Source organism: Dipodomys merriami, unplaced genomic scaffold, assembly GCF_024711535.1.
Source record: "Dipodomys merriami isolate MVZ:Mamm:240054 unplaced genomic scaffold, mDipMer1.0.p SCAF_24, whole genome shotgun sequence".
Taxonomy (NCBI): Eukaryota; Metazoa; Chordata; class Mammalia; order Rodentia; family Heteromyidae; genus Dipodomys; species Dipodomys merriami.
Window position 1 is genome coordinate 19,774,197 of NW_027203826.1, and position 20,184 is coordinate 19,794,380.

The 20,184-nt window shown below is 50.1% G+C and overlaps 1 protein-coding gene across 2 annotated transcripts in view; it reads right to left on the reverse strand.

Annotated features, from left to right (window-relative positions):
* Nucleotides 1-2,226: 2,226 nt before the first annotated feature.
* The window catches only part of Qsox1 (quiescin sulfhydryl oxidase 1), a 35,010-nt gene continuing 17,052 nt past the window's right edge, over nucleotides 2,227-20,184 (reverse strand). Inside the window, exons 3-13 of one of the 2 annotated variants that reach the window (XM_070034332.1) lie at nucleotides 19,709-19,754; nucleotides 19,068-19,170; nucleotides 16,276-16,366; nucleotides 14,662-14,807; nucleotides 12,746-12,880; nucleotides 10,619-10,748; nucleotides 6,349-6,471; nucleotides 5,373-5,520; nucleotides 4,232-4,411; nucleotides 3,640-3,947; nucleotides 2,227-2,943 (exon numbers count right to left, since the gene is read on the reverse strand). In XM_070034332.1, coding sequence (XP_069890433.1) covers nucleotides 2,935-2,943; nucleotides 3,640-3,947; nucleotides 4,232-4,411; nucleotides 5,373-5,520; nucleotides 6,349-6,471; nucleotides 10,619-10,748; nucleotides 12,746-12,880; nucleotides 14,662-14,807; nucleotides 16,276-16,366; nucleotides 19,068-19,170; nucleotides 19,709-19,754 — 1,419 coding nt within the window. In that variant the 3' untranslated portion in view covers nucleotides 2,227-2,934. Of the gene's footprint in view, nucleotides 3,948-4,231; nucleotides 4,412-5,372; nucleotides 5,521-6,348; nucleotides 6,472-10,618; nucleotides 10,749-12,745; nucleotides 12,881-14,661; nucleotides 14,808-16,275; nucleotides 16,367-19,067; nucleotides 19,171-19,708; nucleotides 19,755-20,184 lie in introns of both variants that reach the window. The other variant, XM_070034331.1, reaches the window with a different exon arrangement.

Consider the following 20,184-nt stretch of genomic DNA (forward strand, 5'->3'; position numbering starts at 1 on the left):
GAACTCCACTATTGTGACTAATGAGGGGAGGGAGGGATTATTTCCACTCAGTGCCTCAACTGAGTCCTGGACAGTAGCACCTTCTGAGGTAACCCAGGGCTGTCACCTGAAGGTGCAGTGCCAGAATCCCTTGTGTGGATGGGACTCCACCCGGGCACAGAGGAGTCCCATGTGAGGTAAGACAGGAAGCTGGCATGAACAGTGTGCTACATCATTAAGCACTTACTGGTTGCCAGCATGGCACCATAGTCTAGTGAATTAGGTAGCTTATCTCTACACAAAGACAAGGGGACTTCAAGAATCAGATTACCTTGCTCAAAGTCACATAGCTGGGAAGTATTGGAAGCTGGATTCAGATCTAGACATCAGATTCCAAGTTCACAATCTTCAAAGCTAGACTTAACTCCTTAATCCAGCCCAACCCAGACTTAAGAGCTTCCTCTGGGCCCTCTTGGGTGGGCTGCCCTTGGGCTCTCCCTCCATATGCCAAGGCTGTCCGACCTCCTGGGCTAGGGAATAGGGAATAGGCTCTCCACCCCACACTTTGTGGCTTTGAATCCTGGGTCCTGGATAAGCCTTTGGATCCTCTCTTTGCTGGTGTCTATCCTCAAGACACACTCACCTCCATCTGTACCTTTGATCTCAGTTTTTGGTTGTTGGTTTGTTTGGTCTGTCTCTACTGGTCAAACTCATTTCCAGACAGCAGGGAACATGTCTCCTGTGTTTTCTTCAGCTTCTAACCCAAGGCAGCCTCAAGGTTATCTTGCACACTAACCCATTTCTTTGCTTAGGAATTCTCATGTTCACTAGTTTGCTTCATTGGACTGAGCGCATGCTTTCTCCTCTGCCTGTGATGCATGTCTCTCCTTATTTTCCTTGCTGATGCCTAGTCATTTTTCACAGTCCAGCTTGGTTGTCACCTCCTGAATCCTTAGGAGGTAACATGCCACACACAAACAGGACTTTCTTTCCAGCTCCAGAAAAAAGAAAAAACAAGTATAGCCTCCTCTTCGGACTCTCTTTTGACACAAGAGCCTTCCAAGGGCCAGAGAAACAACATAGGAAGGACTGCAAGGCGCAGCAAGCCCCGACTCCCAGCCTGGCAGCCTGGTGGGGGAGGGGACCAGCTGTGGGCAGGCTGGCTTATCAAAGCTGAGGGCCAGAGCCCTGGGGAAATCAAGGTGAAAGGCAGCAGTCCTGCAGAGGAGGCCCACCCTGCCTATCAATCAGAGGGCCTGGGACAGGGCAAAATGAGGGCTGCTGTGAGGGGGACAGCCTACACTAAGAAGGTCCCTGAATAAGACCTTGCTCCATCTTGGCCCCGTGGGTAGACCCTATTGAACCAGAGTAGCCCAAGACAGCAATTCTAGCTGAGCTCCAATCCTAAACACCCAGGTCTTGTACTAGAAAAGATGGTCACTGGAGCCTGAGCAGATACCTCAGTGGTCTTGGCTGGGGGGCCTTGAGCATTGGCCCAGGACCCTCAGCCCTGCTTGCTGGATGTGCTGGCCCAGCAGCCTCTCAGACTCCAGCCAGGGTCCACCCAGCAAGCACATGCTGCCCAGGAGGATGGAGGGAGCAGGCGGGTGGCTTAGATTGAGGCACAGAGAAGGAAACTGTCCCAGAAGCTAAAGAGGTCAAATGATACCAGCACCAGCAAGGACTGATTGGGGGAGGGGTGGCTGCTTTCCCCATCCCCCCCACCCCAGCTGTCCAAATACAAGGGGTGTCCTTAGCATTCAACCGGCTCCACCCAGTGCTGAGGCCATCTGACTTGAGTGAAGATGTCAGAGAAAACCCCAAATCGGATTGAGGCTCCTGCCCCCCTTAATGAGGTTCATTATCAGCTGCTCTTATCCCTGTAAACCCCAGCAGGCTGGATTAGGGGCAAGCACTCTAATCCGGGTGACTTCCTGCTGAGCAGTAGCCAGGCCTGCTAGGGCCAGCAAGCCCTTCATCCTGGAAGAACGGAGGCCTGAAGGTGCAGATGGCTTCTCCAGACAGGCTCAGGCAGGAGTCCTGGGGAGATGGGGAGAGCTGGGTGGCAAGGCCACGTATCACAAAGTCAGTGTCCATTGCATATAGAAACTGAAGGCTGGGGCAGAGCCCTGTGGGGCAGTGGGAAGGGGACCGGAAGTCCCCACCTAGGGGAGGCTGGATGCTGCATGCCGGGTCCAAACCTTGACACTAGGTTTCCAAGGAATGAGTTAAAGAACACACAGGTGCTTGCCTTAACAAAAATAATTTATTCCACGTCCCTCCCTAGTGGGGACAGGGTGGAACCAAGCACATATACAGCGTTGTCTGCCCCTTAGACCCAGGGCCTCCCCCGGAAATGGAATCTCGAGCGAGAGGACACTCCTGACTGCCATCCACCCGCACCCTCCACGTCCTAGCACTGATTTAGGAGAGCAAAACAAAAGCCAGAAGACCCAGCTCAGAGGAAGGAGCCCCATGGGGAGAAGGCGAGCCCACAGCCATGGCACGGCCCAGCCCAGCACGCTGCCCACACTCCGCCCCTTCACCCGCCAAGCAAGCCAAACCCACAGCCTGGCGACTGCCACCCGGGCAAGTCCACACCCACCCAAGACACTAGTGCAGCAGAAACTTTCACCTTAACTTCATCCAGGAGATGAAAATGATTTCTAGAAGATTCCAGAACCCCCCTCCTCCCTAAAGCCACACCCCACACAGGTCTGAGAGGGAGGTTAGGCAGGCCAGAAGTGAGTCTTCCTCTTCAAAGACCACCTCAAGACCAAAAGGAGCCAGGGACAGGCGGAGCCCTGGGATGTAGAGAGGAGGGTCACTGAAGCCCACCCAGCCTGGGATCCTTCTCTGGGTAAGAAGCCTTGGGAATTCTGAGCTTGCGTGCTCCAATTTAGAGCCAAGACTAATCAGGCCAGACGGAGGCTTCGGCAAGAATGGGGCAGGGCTTCACATAAGCTGAAAAACAGGAATTTGGTGCTGAGAGACCAGGGCCCAACTCTCCCCTGTTCCCCTCAACTGCTGGTCCAAATACTGGTCTTTTGTCTATGGGACTCTCCTTCCTGGCACAATCAAGGATTCACTAGAGCAACTGGCTTTCCTGGTCTTCTCACTCTGCTAGGCTGGACAAGGGGGAAAGGGTGGAGGCGAGGCCAGGAGCTGGAAGAGCCCCACGGACAGCAGCTCCCTTTCCCACCCTCTTCCAAGTTGGACAGTTCAAGCCACAGGGTGACCAGCATGGCCTTTTAGGGCCCTCATCCTGGCCCGGAAATAGGTGTACACAGCCAACAGGCCCATGAAGGACAGGGAGTAGAGCCCCACACAAAGGCTGACATCCAGGTGGGAGAAGCCCCCTCCCAGCACTCGTAGCCAATGGCCTTGGCCCCGCACCGCTGGCTCCCCCCCAGGTCTGCTAGCCAGCTGCTTGGAGCCACGGCCCCCTAGCGGGCCTTGGAGGTGGCTCACCTCAGCCCAGGACTCAGCAAGCAATAGGGCCCCTGTGTCTCGCTTGCTCAAGTGTCGCTGCCCCTGGAGCTGCCCCTGGAGCTGCTCGGGTACGTCCCTCTGAAGCTCTCTCACATGCTCAGCCTTCCCCTGCCCTGGCACAGGTCTAGTCATTCCGAGGCTTGGGTACAGATCCTGGGGGCCACTTGCCTCAGGTCTGGGGGACCCTGCGGTACCAGCCTGCTGAAGGCCCAGAGCTGAAATTCTGGTCGGCAGTTTCCACGTGCCCATCACCAGCTTCGGGGTATCGGTAAAGCTCTGCACACCCCTCTGGTGGGCCGGCCCAGCTGTAGGGGAGTCCAGGACGATGTTTCTCGAGGAGAAGTGGTCCTTGAGGAAGCCGAGGGTGGCGTCCACGTCCCACACCGGCGCCCCATTGAGCTCATTGTGGCAGGTAGAGCAGAGTTCACGCGGTGGCCACTGTATCTTGGGAAACTGGGGGTCTTCACTGGGGGCACCTGGAGAAGGAAGCACACACAGCCTGGCTGGGACTCTCCAGGCCTGTGAAGGAACTCAGACCTCACTCCTCCAAGAGATATGGCGGGTCTACGGTGTTTGCCCTTTTCTCCCCCCTCACGTTTTTCTGAGATTTTACTTGTGTTGACTAAAGGGACGAGAGTTCCCAGCTGTTGCAATTCCCCAGGCAGACCCCTCTCCCTGTGGGGTAGGCTGGACAGGGCAGGCCGTGGGGAGGAGCGGGGGACAGGTAGACTGGGGCACTGCGCCGGGCGCATTCTTTTACCTGCGAGGCGGGCATTGACCTTGTTGTGGCTCGTCCAGAGCCAGAGAACCGCATCATTCGGACTTCCCACCTTGTGCATAGAGGCGGCAGCCATTTGCTCAAAGTGGCCAGCGCACTCTCGGCAGCCAAAGAAGTAGCGCACGTAGTTCCGGATGGCTTGGAGGACCTCCTGGCCGTTGGCTACAAGGGGAGGAGCCACTGTCACAGAGACCCTACAGGCTGCCTGGGCCCGCGGGCTCTGCCTTCATCCCCTCCACAGGACAGCCTGCCCTTCCCAGCTCTGCTGCGGCCACTCCTGCACAAATGCCTCACATCCTCCTCATCACCCCGTGACGAGGGCCTCGTGTGCCCAGGCCAACGGCTCCCTCTCAGGGGTCATCTTAGAGGTGACCTTTTTTCCTCCCAAATTCCTAAACCCCGGTCCTCCTGACCACTTCCTCCATAGGCTCACTTCTATCACTTCCAAACTATTTCTCCAGCTTCCTGATTGGCTTCCCTGCCTCTCCTTACCCCACCAAGACCATCCTCTACCCAGCAGCCTTTCTAAATAATCACTTGCTTTACTCCCCTGTGAAACAAGGCGTTTCTCATAACACAAATGTGAGCTGGACACCCATCCCTCAGCAAGGCCCTCGGGCTAGCGTGCCTCCGCCTCCTCTACCTGCCTTCTCTCTAGCTTCACCTCCCTCCCCGCCAGGACCAGCCACAGTGCTCTTGTTCTCTGCATCTGGTGGCCTTGGCCTATTTTATGGGCTGATTTGTGTCCCTTCAAAATGCCCATGCTCAAGTCCTAACTCACAGTACCTCAGAAGATGGCTATCTTTGGGACAGGGCCTTAAAAGTAACATTTATAGGGTGGATTCTAGTTCACCGTGACTGGTTTCCTCATCAAGGAGAAAGTTTGGACAGAGGCAAGACTTGGTGAAGAGCCAGAGTAAGTAAATGTGGTCCTTTACTCAGGGACCAACCCCGCAACACTTCCATCTTGGGTTTCAAGGTTCCGGAACTGTGAGAGAGCTAATGTCTGTCATCTGAGCCTCCAGCCTGTGCTGTCTCACCCATCCCTAAATGTACGCGGCAGGGAGCCATCTTGCCCATGTTGCACGTCATGATCGTGGTCGGTGAAACCAGCGGGACTTACCTGGTTCACGTGAGTGGTCTGCACTCTGTTGACTTGCCTGCACAGTCAGGGTGTGGAAGAGGACCCACAGGGAGCAAGGAAAGCCTCGGAGATGTGGTTGGCTGCCCTGGCAGCCAACCCAGTTCACCTTCTCAGGAAGAACAGAGTCCTAAAGGACACACGGGAGAGTAAGTGCACAATAGAAGGGAAACAGTTGTGGGAAAGGAGGTGATGAGAGAAGTTGCCCGGAGATGCCACAGTCAACTCACAGCCCTGCAACCTTAGGGCTCAGCCTAACTTCTCAAAGCATCGTCCACCAAGGGGTCATCAGGACGCCTCATTCTAACCTCACCGCCTGTGAAATGAGGGGCTGGTCTCTAAAGACTTTCAAGCTTTGAACAGATGAGTAGATGGGTGAGAACAAGTCTATACACTTAAAGAAATTTGCCAGAGTACCCACTACAAACAGGACTGACTATATGCTCACAGATTTGTTAGTTAACCTCTCCTACCCTCAGTTTCTTCATCTACTAAATGAGGATAGTATCTAGCTGCTGTTCATTTATGAGGATAAAAGTGGTACGCTTGCTGGGCACAAATGGCTCGTGCTTGTAATCCTAGCTACTCAGGAGGCTGAGTTCTGAAGATCATAGTTTGAAGCCAGATGGGGCAGGAAGTCCAAGAGACTAAGTCTTATCTCCAATTAACCACCAGAAAACTGGAAATGGGGCTCTGGCTCAAAGTGGTAGAGTACCAGCATTGAGAGCAAAGCTCAGGGACAGTGCCCATGCCCTGAGTTCAAGCCCCATGACTCACACAAAATTTAAAAAAGTGATATGCACACAGATCTTAGTAGCAGTTTAGTAACTATTAGTGGAATGAGCTCTCTATCTGCTTCCCAAATGCAACTTGAAGGAGGCTGGAGATTACAGCGTTAACCCCTTCCATTCCCTTAAATGTCAAGATGGTGAGATCTTCATCTGTCTCCCAGACTCACCTCTCTCCTGCTGTCCAGAGCAATTTTAAAGAAATTGTAGGGAATTTTCCTTCTCTGCTGCTTCATAAGCCAGTCACTTACAGAGTGCAGAAAGTTCTGGACCAGAGGCTGGCCAGGAAAGTACTGTGGGAAGGAACAAGAGGAAGTTGAAGAGTGAAAAGCAATTCTGCCCTCTCAGCATCCTACAGAGAATAGGAGCAAGGGTGGTCCAAGGCAAGTTCTCTAGAATGTTCCAAAACCACTAGGAAAATATTCTGCCTGGGGCTGGGAAGATGGCACAGTGGAAGAGCGCTTGCCTTGCATGCATGAGGCCCTGGGTTCGATTCCTCAGCACCACATAAGCAAAAAGAAAAAAGCTGGAAGTGGAGCTGTGGCTCAAGTGGTGGAGCGCTAGCTTTGAGCTGAAGAGCTGAGGGACAGCGCCCAGGCCCAGAGTTCAGACCCCACGACCGGATCCCCCCCCCCCAAAAAAAAAAGAAAGAAAAAAGAAAATATTCTGCCTAAGGCACAGCTGTGAACTTCTCACGGCCTTTGCTCTTGGAATCTGGTAAGCCAAGGGGAAAGGGTAGGGGAAGGAGGAGACTAAGTGGGGTAGTGCCCCAAAGGTTTCTTCCCTTAAGACTAAGCTCTCGTGCTAACCTGGACCATCACATGCCACCACTTAGAGGAAGGCCTGCCTCCCGGGCCATCCCCCAGGGCTGCTCTTCATGTAGTCTTCTGATGGGAGCAGCTGGGCTAGGCTGGGAAAGGCCTTGCATTTGTATTCATGGAGTACCAGGAGGGACAGGCCGGCTAAGGGGCTTATAGCCAACATCCAAATCTTGATGGTAACCCTGACAGTCTCAGAGGAACATGAAAAGCTACTTTGACAATAAGTCAACTCAAATCTGATTAGTATCAGCACTTTAAAACCACAAGGACTCCAGGGAGGAGGATATATGTGCATGTGCACATGTGTGCATGCGCAAATGCACATGGGTAGGAGTGGGGGTGGGGAGGAAGAGGGCGTAGCAACAAAGCAGGGAAGTTACAACCATGAAGAGGCAGATGGAGGAGGATAGTGACCCTGAGAAAATTACAGAGAAAGGAGAAAAAAAAAACTGTTTTGAAAAGTTGGGTACCATTGCTCACTCCTATAACCTTAGCTATTCAGGAGGCTGAGATCTGAGGATCGAAGTTCAAAGCTAGCCCAGGTAGTAATGTCTATGAGACTCTTATTTCCAATTAGCACCAAATAGCCAGAGGTGGAGCTGTGGCTCAAGCAGTAGAGCATTAGCCTTGAAGAAAAAAAAAAAAGGCTCTGAGTTCAAGCTGCAAAGCTGGCACAGTTTAAAAACAAAAACAAAAAACATTGAGTTAAGGACTGGTGAGTCAGACCTGTAATCCTAACTACTCAGGAGAAGAGATCTGAGAAACAAGGTTTAAAGCCAGCCCAGGCAGCAAGGTCCATGAGACTCTTATCTCCAATTAAGCACCAAAAAGCTGGAAGTGGAGCTGTGGCCTATATAGTAGATTGCTAACCTTAAGCAAAAAAGCTCAGGGAGAGTGCCAAGGCCCTGAGTTTAAGACCAAAACAAAAAAAGAAAAAAAGTCCGTAAGATGATTCTTTCCAGTTAGCCAGAAAACAAAGCCAGAAATAAAGGGGCATGCTCACACACATATGTGCATGTGTGCACACACGTGTGTGTGTGTGTGTGTGCATGTACACACACACACAAATGTTTGAGAGAAGAAGGATCCTGGAGATATAAAAATGACTGAATAGGGAAAACAGGCTACCAGATCCAGTCCTCTGAAAAAGCTTTTTTTTTTTTCTTTTTTTTTTTTGTCAGTTGTAGGGCTTATACTCAGAGCCTGGGTGCTAGCCCCGAGCCTCTCTGTACTAAAGGCTAGCGTTCTACCATTTGAGCCACACCTCCACTTCTGTTTTTTTGAGTGGTTAACTGGAGGTAAGAGTCTCACAGGGAATCTTTCTGTCAGGGCTGGCTTCGCACTGTGATCCTCAGATCTCAACCTCCTGAGTAGCTAGGGTTACAGGCATGAGCCTCTGGTGCCAGGCTCATTAAATATTTTTTATCAAACCTCAGAGCCTGGACCCATTCCCCCACAGTGCCAAGTGCTTTCTAGAATTGAGCTTCAGTGTCCTCCTTCCCTGTTAGCTCACATACAGATTTACAGCTTAAAGTCAGCATTTCTCACTGACTTTCTCCTGTGGTCCTGAGCTGGCACCTTAGGCCTTCTAAGGCCATCCTGTCAGAAGGAACAATATATTCTAGGGCTCTGGATTGCCGGAAGTCGGGGAAACTCTGGTGACTACACGCCACCTAGCGGTCAGTCTTTCCAGCTGCTCACATGAGGCTGGACTGGCAGAGTGAGCAGGCCCAGCCCGCAAGGAGCCCTCTAGTGGTAAAGAACAAGGGTGAGGTGGGTGAGAATCCAAACTTGGGCTGTCATTTTCTCATCAACGAGAGCTGCTTCCATTATCAGCCTCTAGGAAGAAACTACCCCAGCAAGGGTAGGGTCAGAATACTGGGAGATGGGCTGGCAAAGGTCAGCCAGAGGAGCCCCAGCATCCTGACTATTCCGCTGAGGGTTGGCCCTGGCTGGCCTCCCCCTGTCCTTTTAAAGGGCCTCGGCCCTGGTGGAGGCCACCTTGTTGCAGCCCTTGCTGCAGGTGGCACTGAGCACAACATAGAGGGTGCTGCTTAGACCCCTCCCCAACACAGGCATTTTCGCCCCTCATATGGGATACACATAGCCCCATGAGGGGGAGCAAAAACCTCACCCCAAATCCAAGCTTGCATACAGCTGAGAGCTACAAGTAGCACACAGAAACCACTGTGCGGGGTGACCCCTCACCCAGTACAGCATGTGTCCTCGTCTCCTGAGCCCTGCTGGAAAAGCATGCTGGCAGGGAGCTAACAAGGACTTGCTCTGGACTTATTTTCCCTTGGGTTTCCAAGGTCTCATCACCTGGAACGTGCACTCCCAGGCCTCAGAGGAAAGGAGGGCTTCATCCCGTCAGCAGCTTATCTGTCAACACTTCCAAGAGGAGTAGAAGATTGCAACTTCTCTCCCAGGGTGTATTTAGACACAGTCAAAACTGAGAGGGCCAGGAAGGGTAGGACTGGGTAGAGTCGAGACATAGGACAGAAAGTTTCTGAGACCAGCCTTGCTGAGAAGGGCACACAGAGGGAAGCTGACTGAACAGGCAGCCCCAGGGGACCACTGCAGCCCCCACCTGCAGCTGACCCTGTAGCACTAGCCTCTGCCTGCCGGGTGTGGCCAGTGGCTCTGGTACAGGAGGAGTGTGGCAAGGGAGAGGTAGCCAGATCCCCACTCAGAGAAGGGCTGTGGCTCTGCGGAGCGCTGGTGGCTCACAAATGTATTCTTAGCTACTCAGGAGGCTGAGATCTGAGGATCACAATGTGAAGCCAGCCCAGGCAGGAAAATCCATGAGACTCTTATATCCAATTAACCACCAGAAAATTGGAAGTGGCACTGTGGCTCAAAATGGTAGAATACTAGCCTTGAGTGGAAAAAGCTCAAGGACAGTGCATGGGCCAAGTTCAGGCCCCAAGACTCACAACAAAGGAAAAAAAAAACAAAACACAGGCTCTATGGTCCAATCCCTCTAGAAGACCTAAGACAAGTAATGTGTGCCCCTGGACAGCCATCTGGGCCCCTTAAATGGGACTCTACTTGCCACCTTGTAGAGTAGTAAGAGAATCAACTCCTGACAAATGCCAGCTCCTTAAAAGTAGGAGCTCCATTCCAAAGAGCAGCCTTTCTCAGGAAAGACCAAGAAGTAAGGCAGGCAGGGTTGGGCCAGGGATCAGGATCAGATTGGGAGGGGAGACAGAAGCTTCAGAAGAGTGTCCTCTTCACTGTGGTCTCCAGGGTCCTGCTTCTCCAATGACCATGACAGGGAGTGAGAAGCCATAGTCTGGGATGGGTGAACTCAGTCAGGAGAGCAGAGTGGTGATGGCCAGGAAACAGCTGGGAAGGTGTCCAGATGTCAGGGGTTCTGGCCCTGTGTCTAACCCACCCTCCTGCACAGGGGGTTTATGCTTAGCAGTATGGACTGGCACACCCCCCAGGGCTGCAGGAGGAGGGAACCAGTCCATGGCAGATGGGAACAACTGTGGATCTAAGTGTCCAGCCAGAGGCCGTGTTCCAGGTAAGTAGAGCTGGTATAGTATGAGGCTTCCAGGAAGCACACCCATCCTGTGTGAAATTGCAATGACAACGCTATGGTCTTAATACTCACCTTGGCCAAAATTGCCACAAAATTTTTCAGGGCTATCAGGCGCTGCCCTTCCAGGATGGAGAACTTGCCCACTTCTACTCGCAGGATATAGTGTAGTGCAGACTCCAGGTCCATCATGTAGATCTTGGAGCTGATGACCGAGAGAGAAACAAGAGGAAAAAAGGACACTGACTGCAGGGTTAGGGCTGGAGAGAGGCACTCAGGGCTTAAGGGAGAGAAGAGGAAGGGCACTTCTCATGTGCAGAGTACTGTATGTTAGCATTTGGCTCTGCTAGTAGTTTGGCGAGTCACCTTGGATGCATAACTTAACTTCTGTGGGTCCCAATTCCTTGTATGTACAATAGGAATAATCCAGTGCTCACAGACAGCTTTGCTGAGAGGACTAAATAAAGCAGAGCTTTATTTAGCACACCCACCAGCAGCTCCTGGAGGAAGTAGGGGGTTTGTCCTGCCCAGGCCCACAGCCTATCAATCCTGTGACTCACTCCTCACTCATCAGGTCACTAGTGTTAGGTTAAGTTTCATTCTGTTGTTATTAAAGACTGCTAAGAACAAGCATGTGTATGTACACACACACACACAAACACACACACACACACACACACACAAGGAATACTGGAAATGCTGGTCCTGTGTGAAATGAAAGGTCATGGGTTTAACCATCTACTAAGGCTGGGGACTGAGATGGCAGATGTGCAGGGCAAAAACTTTCTATTTCTTTCATGCCTCAGGTGGGGCCCCCTTTGGCATCATCAACTCCTGCCCTTTGTGCTCCCGTAGGGGCTCAGGGCTCTGATGGAAACAGCCTTGAATGTTGGCTGCTTCTCTTCCCCTGCTCCCTAGAACTGAGCTCTAGTCAGTACCACAGGAGCTTAGGCAAATCAGCTTACCTCTCTGGGCCTCAGTTTTCTTTGTGAAATCTCCTCATCATTCTGTCCCATCTACCTTCAGCAAGGCCAGCCCCCAAAGTTGCTCTGCTTCAGGCAAAATCTCCTTCTGTTCCCTACTCTGGTGTCTGTGGGCCTCAGTTTACCCCTGCATTTTGGTGTTCTGCCTCAAGAATGAGCCTTTTACAAAACCTGAATGTCGATCTGTTTATTTTGGGATGTAGGAAAACTACCGCATTGGAATGTGGAAGACTTCCTTTCATTTGTAGTGAATAGCATTTGCAATTTATGATAAAAATCCACTATTTTCCAGAAAAAAAAAAAAAAAGAATGAGCCTTTTAGCCAAGTGCAGTGGCTTGTACCTATAATTTTAGATACTCAGGAGGCTGACATTGGTGAATTGAAGCTTGAAGCCAGCCCAGGCAGAAAAGTCTGGGAGATTCCATTTCTAAAATAATAGCAAAAGGCTAGGGTGGAAGAGTGGCTCAAGTGGGAAAGCACCTGCCTTAAGTTCAATCCTTAGTACTGCTCCCCCAAATAAAAATAACCAATATACAAAGGGGCAGGGGCATGGCTTAAGTGCCTCCCCACAAAAAAATAGTAGTTCCACGAGGATTGGAGGTAATTATAATAAACTGGAATGAACATAATGATCGTTCCCACCTCAGTTTCTTTCTCCCATGATTTATGAACAATCTCCTTATCATTGCTCTGAGCTGAATATATTTGTTCTTTTTTCTTCCAGCTTTTGGTTTTATTTTTGTTTTGAGACAGGATCTCATACTATGTAGCCAAGGATGGCCTCAAACTAAAGTCCTTCTGCCTTGGCCTCTGCCTCCTGAGTGCTGGGATTATGGACTATAGGTGTGAACCACCACACCCAGCTTCTATTTGTTCTTGAGTAGGGTGAAGTTTAGGAGGTGTGGGCACTGGACAGCATTCCTTCCATCATGGTGGGTAATGTGACATGCTACTTATTCAGGGGTCCCACATTCCACACTGGGGTCCAGCACAGACACCAGAAAGGCCACCCATTAATCTCTGTGCTCTCACATAGCAAGACCCTGTAAACACGGACAGCGGTCCAAGGTTATCCTTAGGCATGGAAATGTCTAGATTCAGTACACAGATACACCTGTGACAAGAATAGGAATGAGCAAGTATGGAAGTGGAGGTGTGGTCTGTGACCAGAGGAGGGATGGGAGTGGGGTGCGACATGGAAAACTGGTGTGGCCTTACCGATCTGCCAATTTCCACACTGTGGGCGCTACATTGTCCGTAATGGCTGGCTGAGCTGTGGTGGGGGACGCCATCCTGGTGATCCCAGCGAGCCTCTGCAGATAGGAGGTATAGAAAGACCTGGATTCTACCAGCCTGTGAGGAAAGAGAGCACAGGGAGTTGGTACAAAGAACAAAAAGCTGACCAATGTTGAAAAGGGTGGCCCCTCTAACAGAAAAGCTTATCAAGAAACATCCGGTCTGAGGGTGTAGCTCAACTGGTACAGCCCTTGCCTAGAATGCAAAAGGCCTTAAATTCAATCTCTAGTACCTACCTACACACACTCACACACTCACACACACACACACACACACACACACACACACACACACTAATCTGCTCTTGGACAAGAACGGGTAGATTTGAACACTTTCCTTACAGACCCAAAGCTTCAAAAGGTGGCTGAACTCATGACAGTTTCCCACCTACAAGCTTGCTTCAGTGTATCACAGATGACATTACTTCCCAAGGAAGTCAAGGGAGTTTGGTGTGTGACTTTTAAGAAAAGTAGATATCATGGTAAGTACAAGTGATTCACAGTGGTAATCCAAACTAGTTAGGAGGCAGAGATCAGGCAGATCAAGGTTCAAGACCGGCCTGGTCAAAAAGTTCAAGGGATTCCATCTCAACCAATGAAGCTGGGCATGATGGTACATACCTGCCATTGCAGCTATGTAGGAAGTGTAAACAGGAGGATCACAGTCCATGTATCAACACAAGACCCTATTTGAAAAATAACTAAGGGAAAAGAAAAGTGTGGGGATATGACTCAAGTGGTAGAATACTACATTAGCAAGCACAAAGCCATGAGTTCAAACCCCAGTACTGGGGGAAAAAAAAGCATAAATAGCAAAGAAACACCAGGATGATCACAATCCTCTGACTTCTCTTTTCTCTATTCTGATACAGGAGTGCTCAAGGGTGGGCAAGAAATGTCCCCTGAACACAAACTCCTTCTTACTCACCAGGTTCCAGCCACCTGGAGACAGAGGCCAAACCCAGCAGCAGTGACAGGATGCCCCAGGGGGACTGGCATCAGGAAACATTGCTTTCCCCTCTGCAGTCCTGGCCCAGTGTTTACTGATGAGCAGATGGCTCAGGAGTGGCATCGTCACAAACAATTTTCCCCTCCACCAATTCCAAGTGAGAAAACAATGCCTTTTCTTCCCACCAGGACTGGCACTTTCTGGGCCAGCCTGAAAGTTAGCCCTCCCCCTCCCCCTGGGGCCATCATGCTTCCTGACTCTGACAGGTCTGTCCCAGGGCCACCTGGTGATCTTGCCAGGGCAAGGGCAAGTGGCCACTCTGTCCAGTTTCAATCTCATGTGGCCTGGAGGAGCTGCTCATTGGGCACTTCAGACGAGCCTTGATATCCCGGGCCCTCAACTGCATGCAGGGCCAGGCTGATATCAATCATCTGCCCAGGGAGGGCACCGAGGCACCATCTGGCGCCATTTAACAGGCCATTCAGCAGCAGGAGGCTGACAGAGGGGCTGAGGCTGGCCTGATTGTTTTCTCTTGGCATTTTGGAACAGGCTATTGTCTGGCTCTTAATGAACTTTTCTGCAATTAGAAAACCAAAGGGAGGGAGGGTCAGGCATATCTGAGTCCTTGCCAGGCCTACAGCCTGCCAATGAGCCTGTCTATGAACAGAGGAGGGTGGGGTAGGTCTGGGTGTAGATGGTGTAGGAATGGTCAGAGCTAATGCAGGACCACTGAGCTGTCCTACAGAGAGACAGAACTCTGCTTCTCCTGTAGGGGTGCTCCACCGGTCCTCAGAAGAATCTCTAGGGTGAACCTACCTGCCAGGACTATGGCCTCTCTAGGCAGGATGCGCACAGGGAGAGAAAAGAAAGCGGGGAGACAGCGCACTCACACAGGGACTCGAGCGACAGAGCCATTCCGAGACATCAGGTAGCACGATGGGAAGTCAGAGACACCAAACTTGGCCACTACGTAGTCCTCTGTGTCCAAGACCCTGCGCACAGCCAGGCCATGATACTGAGACAGGTCCAGAATTACCTGCAGAGACAGCAGGATGTTTGGAGGCTAAGCCACTGGGCAGAGGGAGCCAGGGGTTGGGTCCTAGAACAGGGCTGGGCAGGCCCCATGGTGGCAGCTGTGGTCTGTGAAGACTGTCATGCAGAACAAGACTCTTGTGCCACCAACCCACAGGCAACAGGGTCCACAACCACCCAAGAGCCACAGGATGAAAGCTCTCTTGACTCAATTTCTTTGCTTGAAAAAAAAAAAAAAAGGCTGGGCACTGGTGGCTCACACCTGTAATCCTAGCTACTCTGGAGTCTTAAGATCTGAGATCAAGGTTTGAAGCCAGCCCAAACAGGAAAGTTCATGAGATGCTTATTTCTAATTAAGCACAAAAAAGCCAGAAGGGAAGCTGTGACTCAAGTGGAAGAGCACTAGCCTTGAGCAAAAAAAGTTCAGAGAGAGAGTCCAGGCCCTGAGTTCAAGCCCCAAGACGAGTAGAAAAAGAAAAGGAAAGCTAAAACAATCATACCAGTCTCAGAGGATAGTTAGGAGGATTACAAGGGTTAATTTTATAAAAATAGATGTAATAATAACCAGCACATGTAGGTAGATAAGTATTTATTAAAAATAATAAAACCATTTTGTAGCTGAGGAAGTTGAGGCAAAGCAGATCATTTTCCCAATCAGCGTTTACCAGTCACCTCCAGGTGACAGGCCTTACCCAAGCTGTGGGGGCTACTTGTGTGTCAGCAGGAAAATGCTATGTCCAGAGTGGTTTTAGCTTCACCCCCTGAGGTATCTCTTCTCTGCACTGACTTAGGCCACCTCCCACTCTGCACCCACCACGGTGGGTGCTCTCTCTCTATTAAACAATGAGGTGGATCTTTATGAAGCACCTTCTATATGCCAGCAGCAAATCCAGACCTTCTACTGTAGATTGTCCCACTGGACAATCTGCCAGCAATACTATAAAGAAACGTAACTGTTACTACTCTATAGCCAGGGAAATGAGACTCAGAAAACTCGGACAACTTGACCAAAGACATATGGAATGATAGAATGGAAGTTCAATGTGCATCGCTGGCCATGAGAGACTGGGTCATCCCTTACGTTCTTACTCCAATTCTGTGCAGTAGAGTAGTGTGGACACAATATGGGCTTTGAACCCAGTCAGTCCTGGGTCAGAGTTCTTTTCCACTTTACTAGCTGCATGATCCTAGACATTATCTGATGACCCCTATAGGGATCAGCAGCCATGTGCCTAGGACTAACTCAACAATAAGCTGGTATTACTTTTGGCTTCAGGGAGAAAGATTTTAAAGTCCAACTCCATATTTCACATGTCCCCAGAAGGGGCCAGGCAGTGCCAAGCTAAGTAATGTACAGGGACAAGATGCTAACCAGTGCCAACACACAAACAAACAAACTCAAAAAGCCTGCTACTGAACCAGGTCTCTCCCAGTGGCCATCCCAGGGTAGGGGGGAAGTGGAAGTAGCTCACCTCTCTACCCAGGTAGGAGCCTTCCTTTTCAAAGATCAGAGCGAGGTACTCTTCGTTACTCCTTGGAAAGAATCCAATGATCTCCTCCAGCCTGTAAGAGACATGTCTGAGGTTACTTTCCACAGCTAGTGGAATGAGGCAAAGTACTCAGCACTTGGTACTGCAAGTACAGGCATGTTGTCACGTGCCTCTGTGGTCTCCCTCTACCAGTCCTCTCTCTAGTGGGGAAAAACCAAACCCTCATTCTCTGAGGATGCTACCTAACGCTGGTTCTTCATTTGACCCACCTTGGTTTTTTGTTTGTTTGCACTGTTTTTCTTTGTGACTCTTTTAGGAGTCAGGACTGAGCAGGAAACAGGCTGGGGAGGAGATGTGATAGGGATGCTTTGTACTAGCTCTCTCCATGTTCCTTACTGAAGAGGGCTTTATTGGTTTCCTAAGAAACTGATGATGAAAACCCATCAAAGTCAAGTCCTAATCTGCAGCAAGTCACCACCAACTGGGAGAGCTGCAATTTCATCTCAGAATAGGCACAAAAGGAAAACAAAGAACCAATGAGGACCAGGTACAGGAGACTTTAGAAACTAGAATTTAACCTCCTTGGTTTAAGATGAAGAAAATGAGGCCCCGTTTTCTTAGGTAGAAATAACTAAAAATTCATATCCACTCTCCCAGCCAGAAAATTAAAGTATAAATTGTTTTAAAAGGTCAAGGTTTCAATAGGAAATAATACCGAATAATTTCTTTCCTTATTCCAGTTAAAACCACCCATCTCACACATCTTAGGAGGCTGGCAGGAAAGAAGACCCAGAGGTCAAAGGAGACCGGATCTTTTTTCTTTTTTTTTTAATCGCCTACGTGATGTCTCATTTCTGCTGATTAGACCCAAAGACATGGCAGTGAGCACCTCCACATAGAAAATGTTGATGTGCATGAATTTATGTGCATGAATGAACATGCCAGAGAGGCGGGGGTCAGGCTGAGCTTCACTGGGTGGATGAAAGGTATCATGGATAAACCAGACTTTCTCTGGGGGTAGGAGTGGGGGAGGTATGCAGTGTGTCTCTCTCAGACTACTTCTTCAGACCTGCCCTACACCAGCCAAAGAGCAAGTCCTCAGCCCTTAGGGAGCAATAGCTTACCTTTCATCACACACCTCTGCCTCCTTCTCAAGCAGTTTTAAAAGGATCACTTTGAGAGGGGTTGGCAGATTTGACCAATTTGTTGCTTTTGAGATCCTCAGGGCTGGAAATAAACCCCATGAGGGGCATTCACATGTGTGAGAGATAGAAACAAAGGAACAAGGAAGAACCAGAGCACAGGTTGGCATGGGGATTTTCCTGGGGAGACTGTGTTGATGGTTTGTATATGTAGTATACTCCCAAAAGAGGCTTTCATGTCCAAAGCCTGGTCTCCAGCTGGTGGATCCAATTACTGTGATTGGGTCATGAGGTTTCTGGCCCAACCAATGGATTAATCTACTGATAGACTGATATCTGATATCTCTATTTGAGGAAATAGGACACTGGAGGCATATACTTGGGAAATATATTTTGTCCCAGGTGTCTCTGTCTGTCTGCCTGTCTGCCTGTCTGCCTGTCTGCCTGCCTGCCTGCCTGCCTGTCTGTCTGTCTGTCTGTCTCTCTCTCTCTCTCTCTCTCTCTCTCTCTCTCTCTGTCTATCCTATGTTCCTTCCCAGATGATATCCTGCCTTTCCTCAGGCCCAAAGCAATGGATTCAGTTAACCTTGTACTAAAACCATGAGCCAAAATTAATCCTTTCTTATTTTAAATTGTTTCTCAGGTATCACAATGATAAAAGAAACTAATACAGATGAGGTCTGGTTTTGGAACTCCAAATTACATCAGAACTATATACTGACTCCAGGGTCTCTGCAAGGCCCTCTGGGAAGAGAGGGAATTGGCTAAATAATAAGGAAGTCATGTGAATCTGATCAATCAGCAGGGCTATCGCTTTTGAAGTATGCTGACACACAGACTTCCAAAGCCTTCAACCTCCTCTGCCTCACTTAGCCTTCGCAGCTCTGGGGACCGCTGCTGTGTTTCAAGCTGGGCTTCCTCTCCAGGCCCTGTTGGTTCATGGATTTATTCCTTCTTGGCAGGAATTCCCTGAAGTGAGCCTTATCCCATGAGAGTTCTCATTCACAAGTGTGTGTGGAAGGGAGTCTGGTCTTTATAATCTCTCTCATTGCCCTCATTTTCCTAGCCAAAACAAAACAAAACAAAACAAAAACAGTCATAAAACTTTCCCACCAGCCACGTGCACCTGACCCTGTAACACAGGGAGCTGAGGGTCACCCCATTCCCCAGCTGCTGCTCAGAAGAATGACCACCTTTGGTTTAGAAGCAGGGCTTTACATTTCTGCACACATCCCCTGCTTTCCTCTCCCCCCACCCCACTGCCCTTTTCCTCTCAATGGCATTTGACCTTCATTCTCCCTATTCTCATGCTGTCAGCAGCCTTTCCTGGCTAAGATCATGTGAAATCCTGCATACTCCAAATGCTCCTAAGGACCAGTGGAGAGAAGCAGAAACAGGTATGAATGACCCGGAGAGCCTCACCTACTTTACTTCACACCTGGAAGAATGGACAACAGGGCTCCACAGCACCTGCCACCAGCTACTCTGAAATATCTCTGGATTCCAGCAAATGGAGATGTCTGCCCACAGGCAAAGGCAGCAGAAAGAATCAAAGTGGCTCCCATCCTCTTTTTCCCACCATTTTTGGACCCTGGTGTTTGCTGCATTTAGCCTTCCCCAGCCCCAAAATACTTGGCAGGCTCCAGTGGTGGACAGTCCTGGGGCCATGTGTCGCTGTGGGACTCCAAGGCATCAATGAGTCTCTCCCGTAGGATCTGCACGGTAGCACCAGCCACTGTAAAGGAAACAGGCAGTGAGGGGCTATCAGGAGAGAAAGGCTGACTCCAGCACCCTTGTCAACCTCACTCCCAGAATCAAGAGGCCCCAAGTCAATTCTTAGAACGAGTGAGCACATGCCGTTGGGGCGGGGCTCCCCTTATGATTGAAAGCAAAACCAGGAGATCCAACCTCCTGATGGCAGGAAGGAGGCCCTCAAAACCAAGCCACCAAAGGCTCTCTCCAGGGGCCATCTGGTCTGTCCTCTGCCATCAACTACTTTTTGACATGAAGGCTATTCTGGGAACACAATTCCCCTGTCCCCCACCCCAAGACCCAGATGGGACACAATGAAAGGCTTCTTGAACCTGGCTTTCCTAAGGGATCTCCCAGACTGAATGGGAAAAAAACATGTCATACTTCCTTTGGAGAGAGGTCCCTCACCCTTGTAAAGAGGGTTTTCTTCATTCCAGTAGAAACCCTGGAGGTTAAAGGAGGAGGCAGGGAAAGGAAGATGATGACAATACCAACAGGACAGCCACAGCCAGGACACCCACCTGGCAACACTGCTCCTGAGCCACTCTTGGAAAAGGCCTTAAAGAACTGGAAGCAAACACAGGCAGAGTCAGCAATGCATGCTGGTTAAGAGCACAATGGTGGTATCAGATGGACCTGCATTTAAACTCTAGCTGATCAGCTGGGATGACTTTGTGCAAATTACTTCCTTGCTTTTATTCTCATTCTATAAAAGGGAAGTCAGGGAAGTAGTCTTTTGGGTGTGGACACTGACTCCCTTCCTCATTCTGGCATCCAATTGCTTCCTCTACAAAACGGAAGCACCCACAGAACCTGCAAGCAGAGGTTTATAACTCTACTAGAGTGGGCTCTTTCCATAAAGCTCTAGTGCCTAGTTCATAACCATTGCTAACTCTTCAGTGCACAACTGCGGCTGGCTTTCAGATACATCTGAAAAAATGAACTGAAATCACTTATACATCCCCATGGAACAGCTTTCCTTCGTGTCAATCTGCCT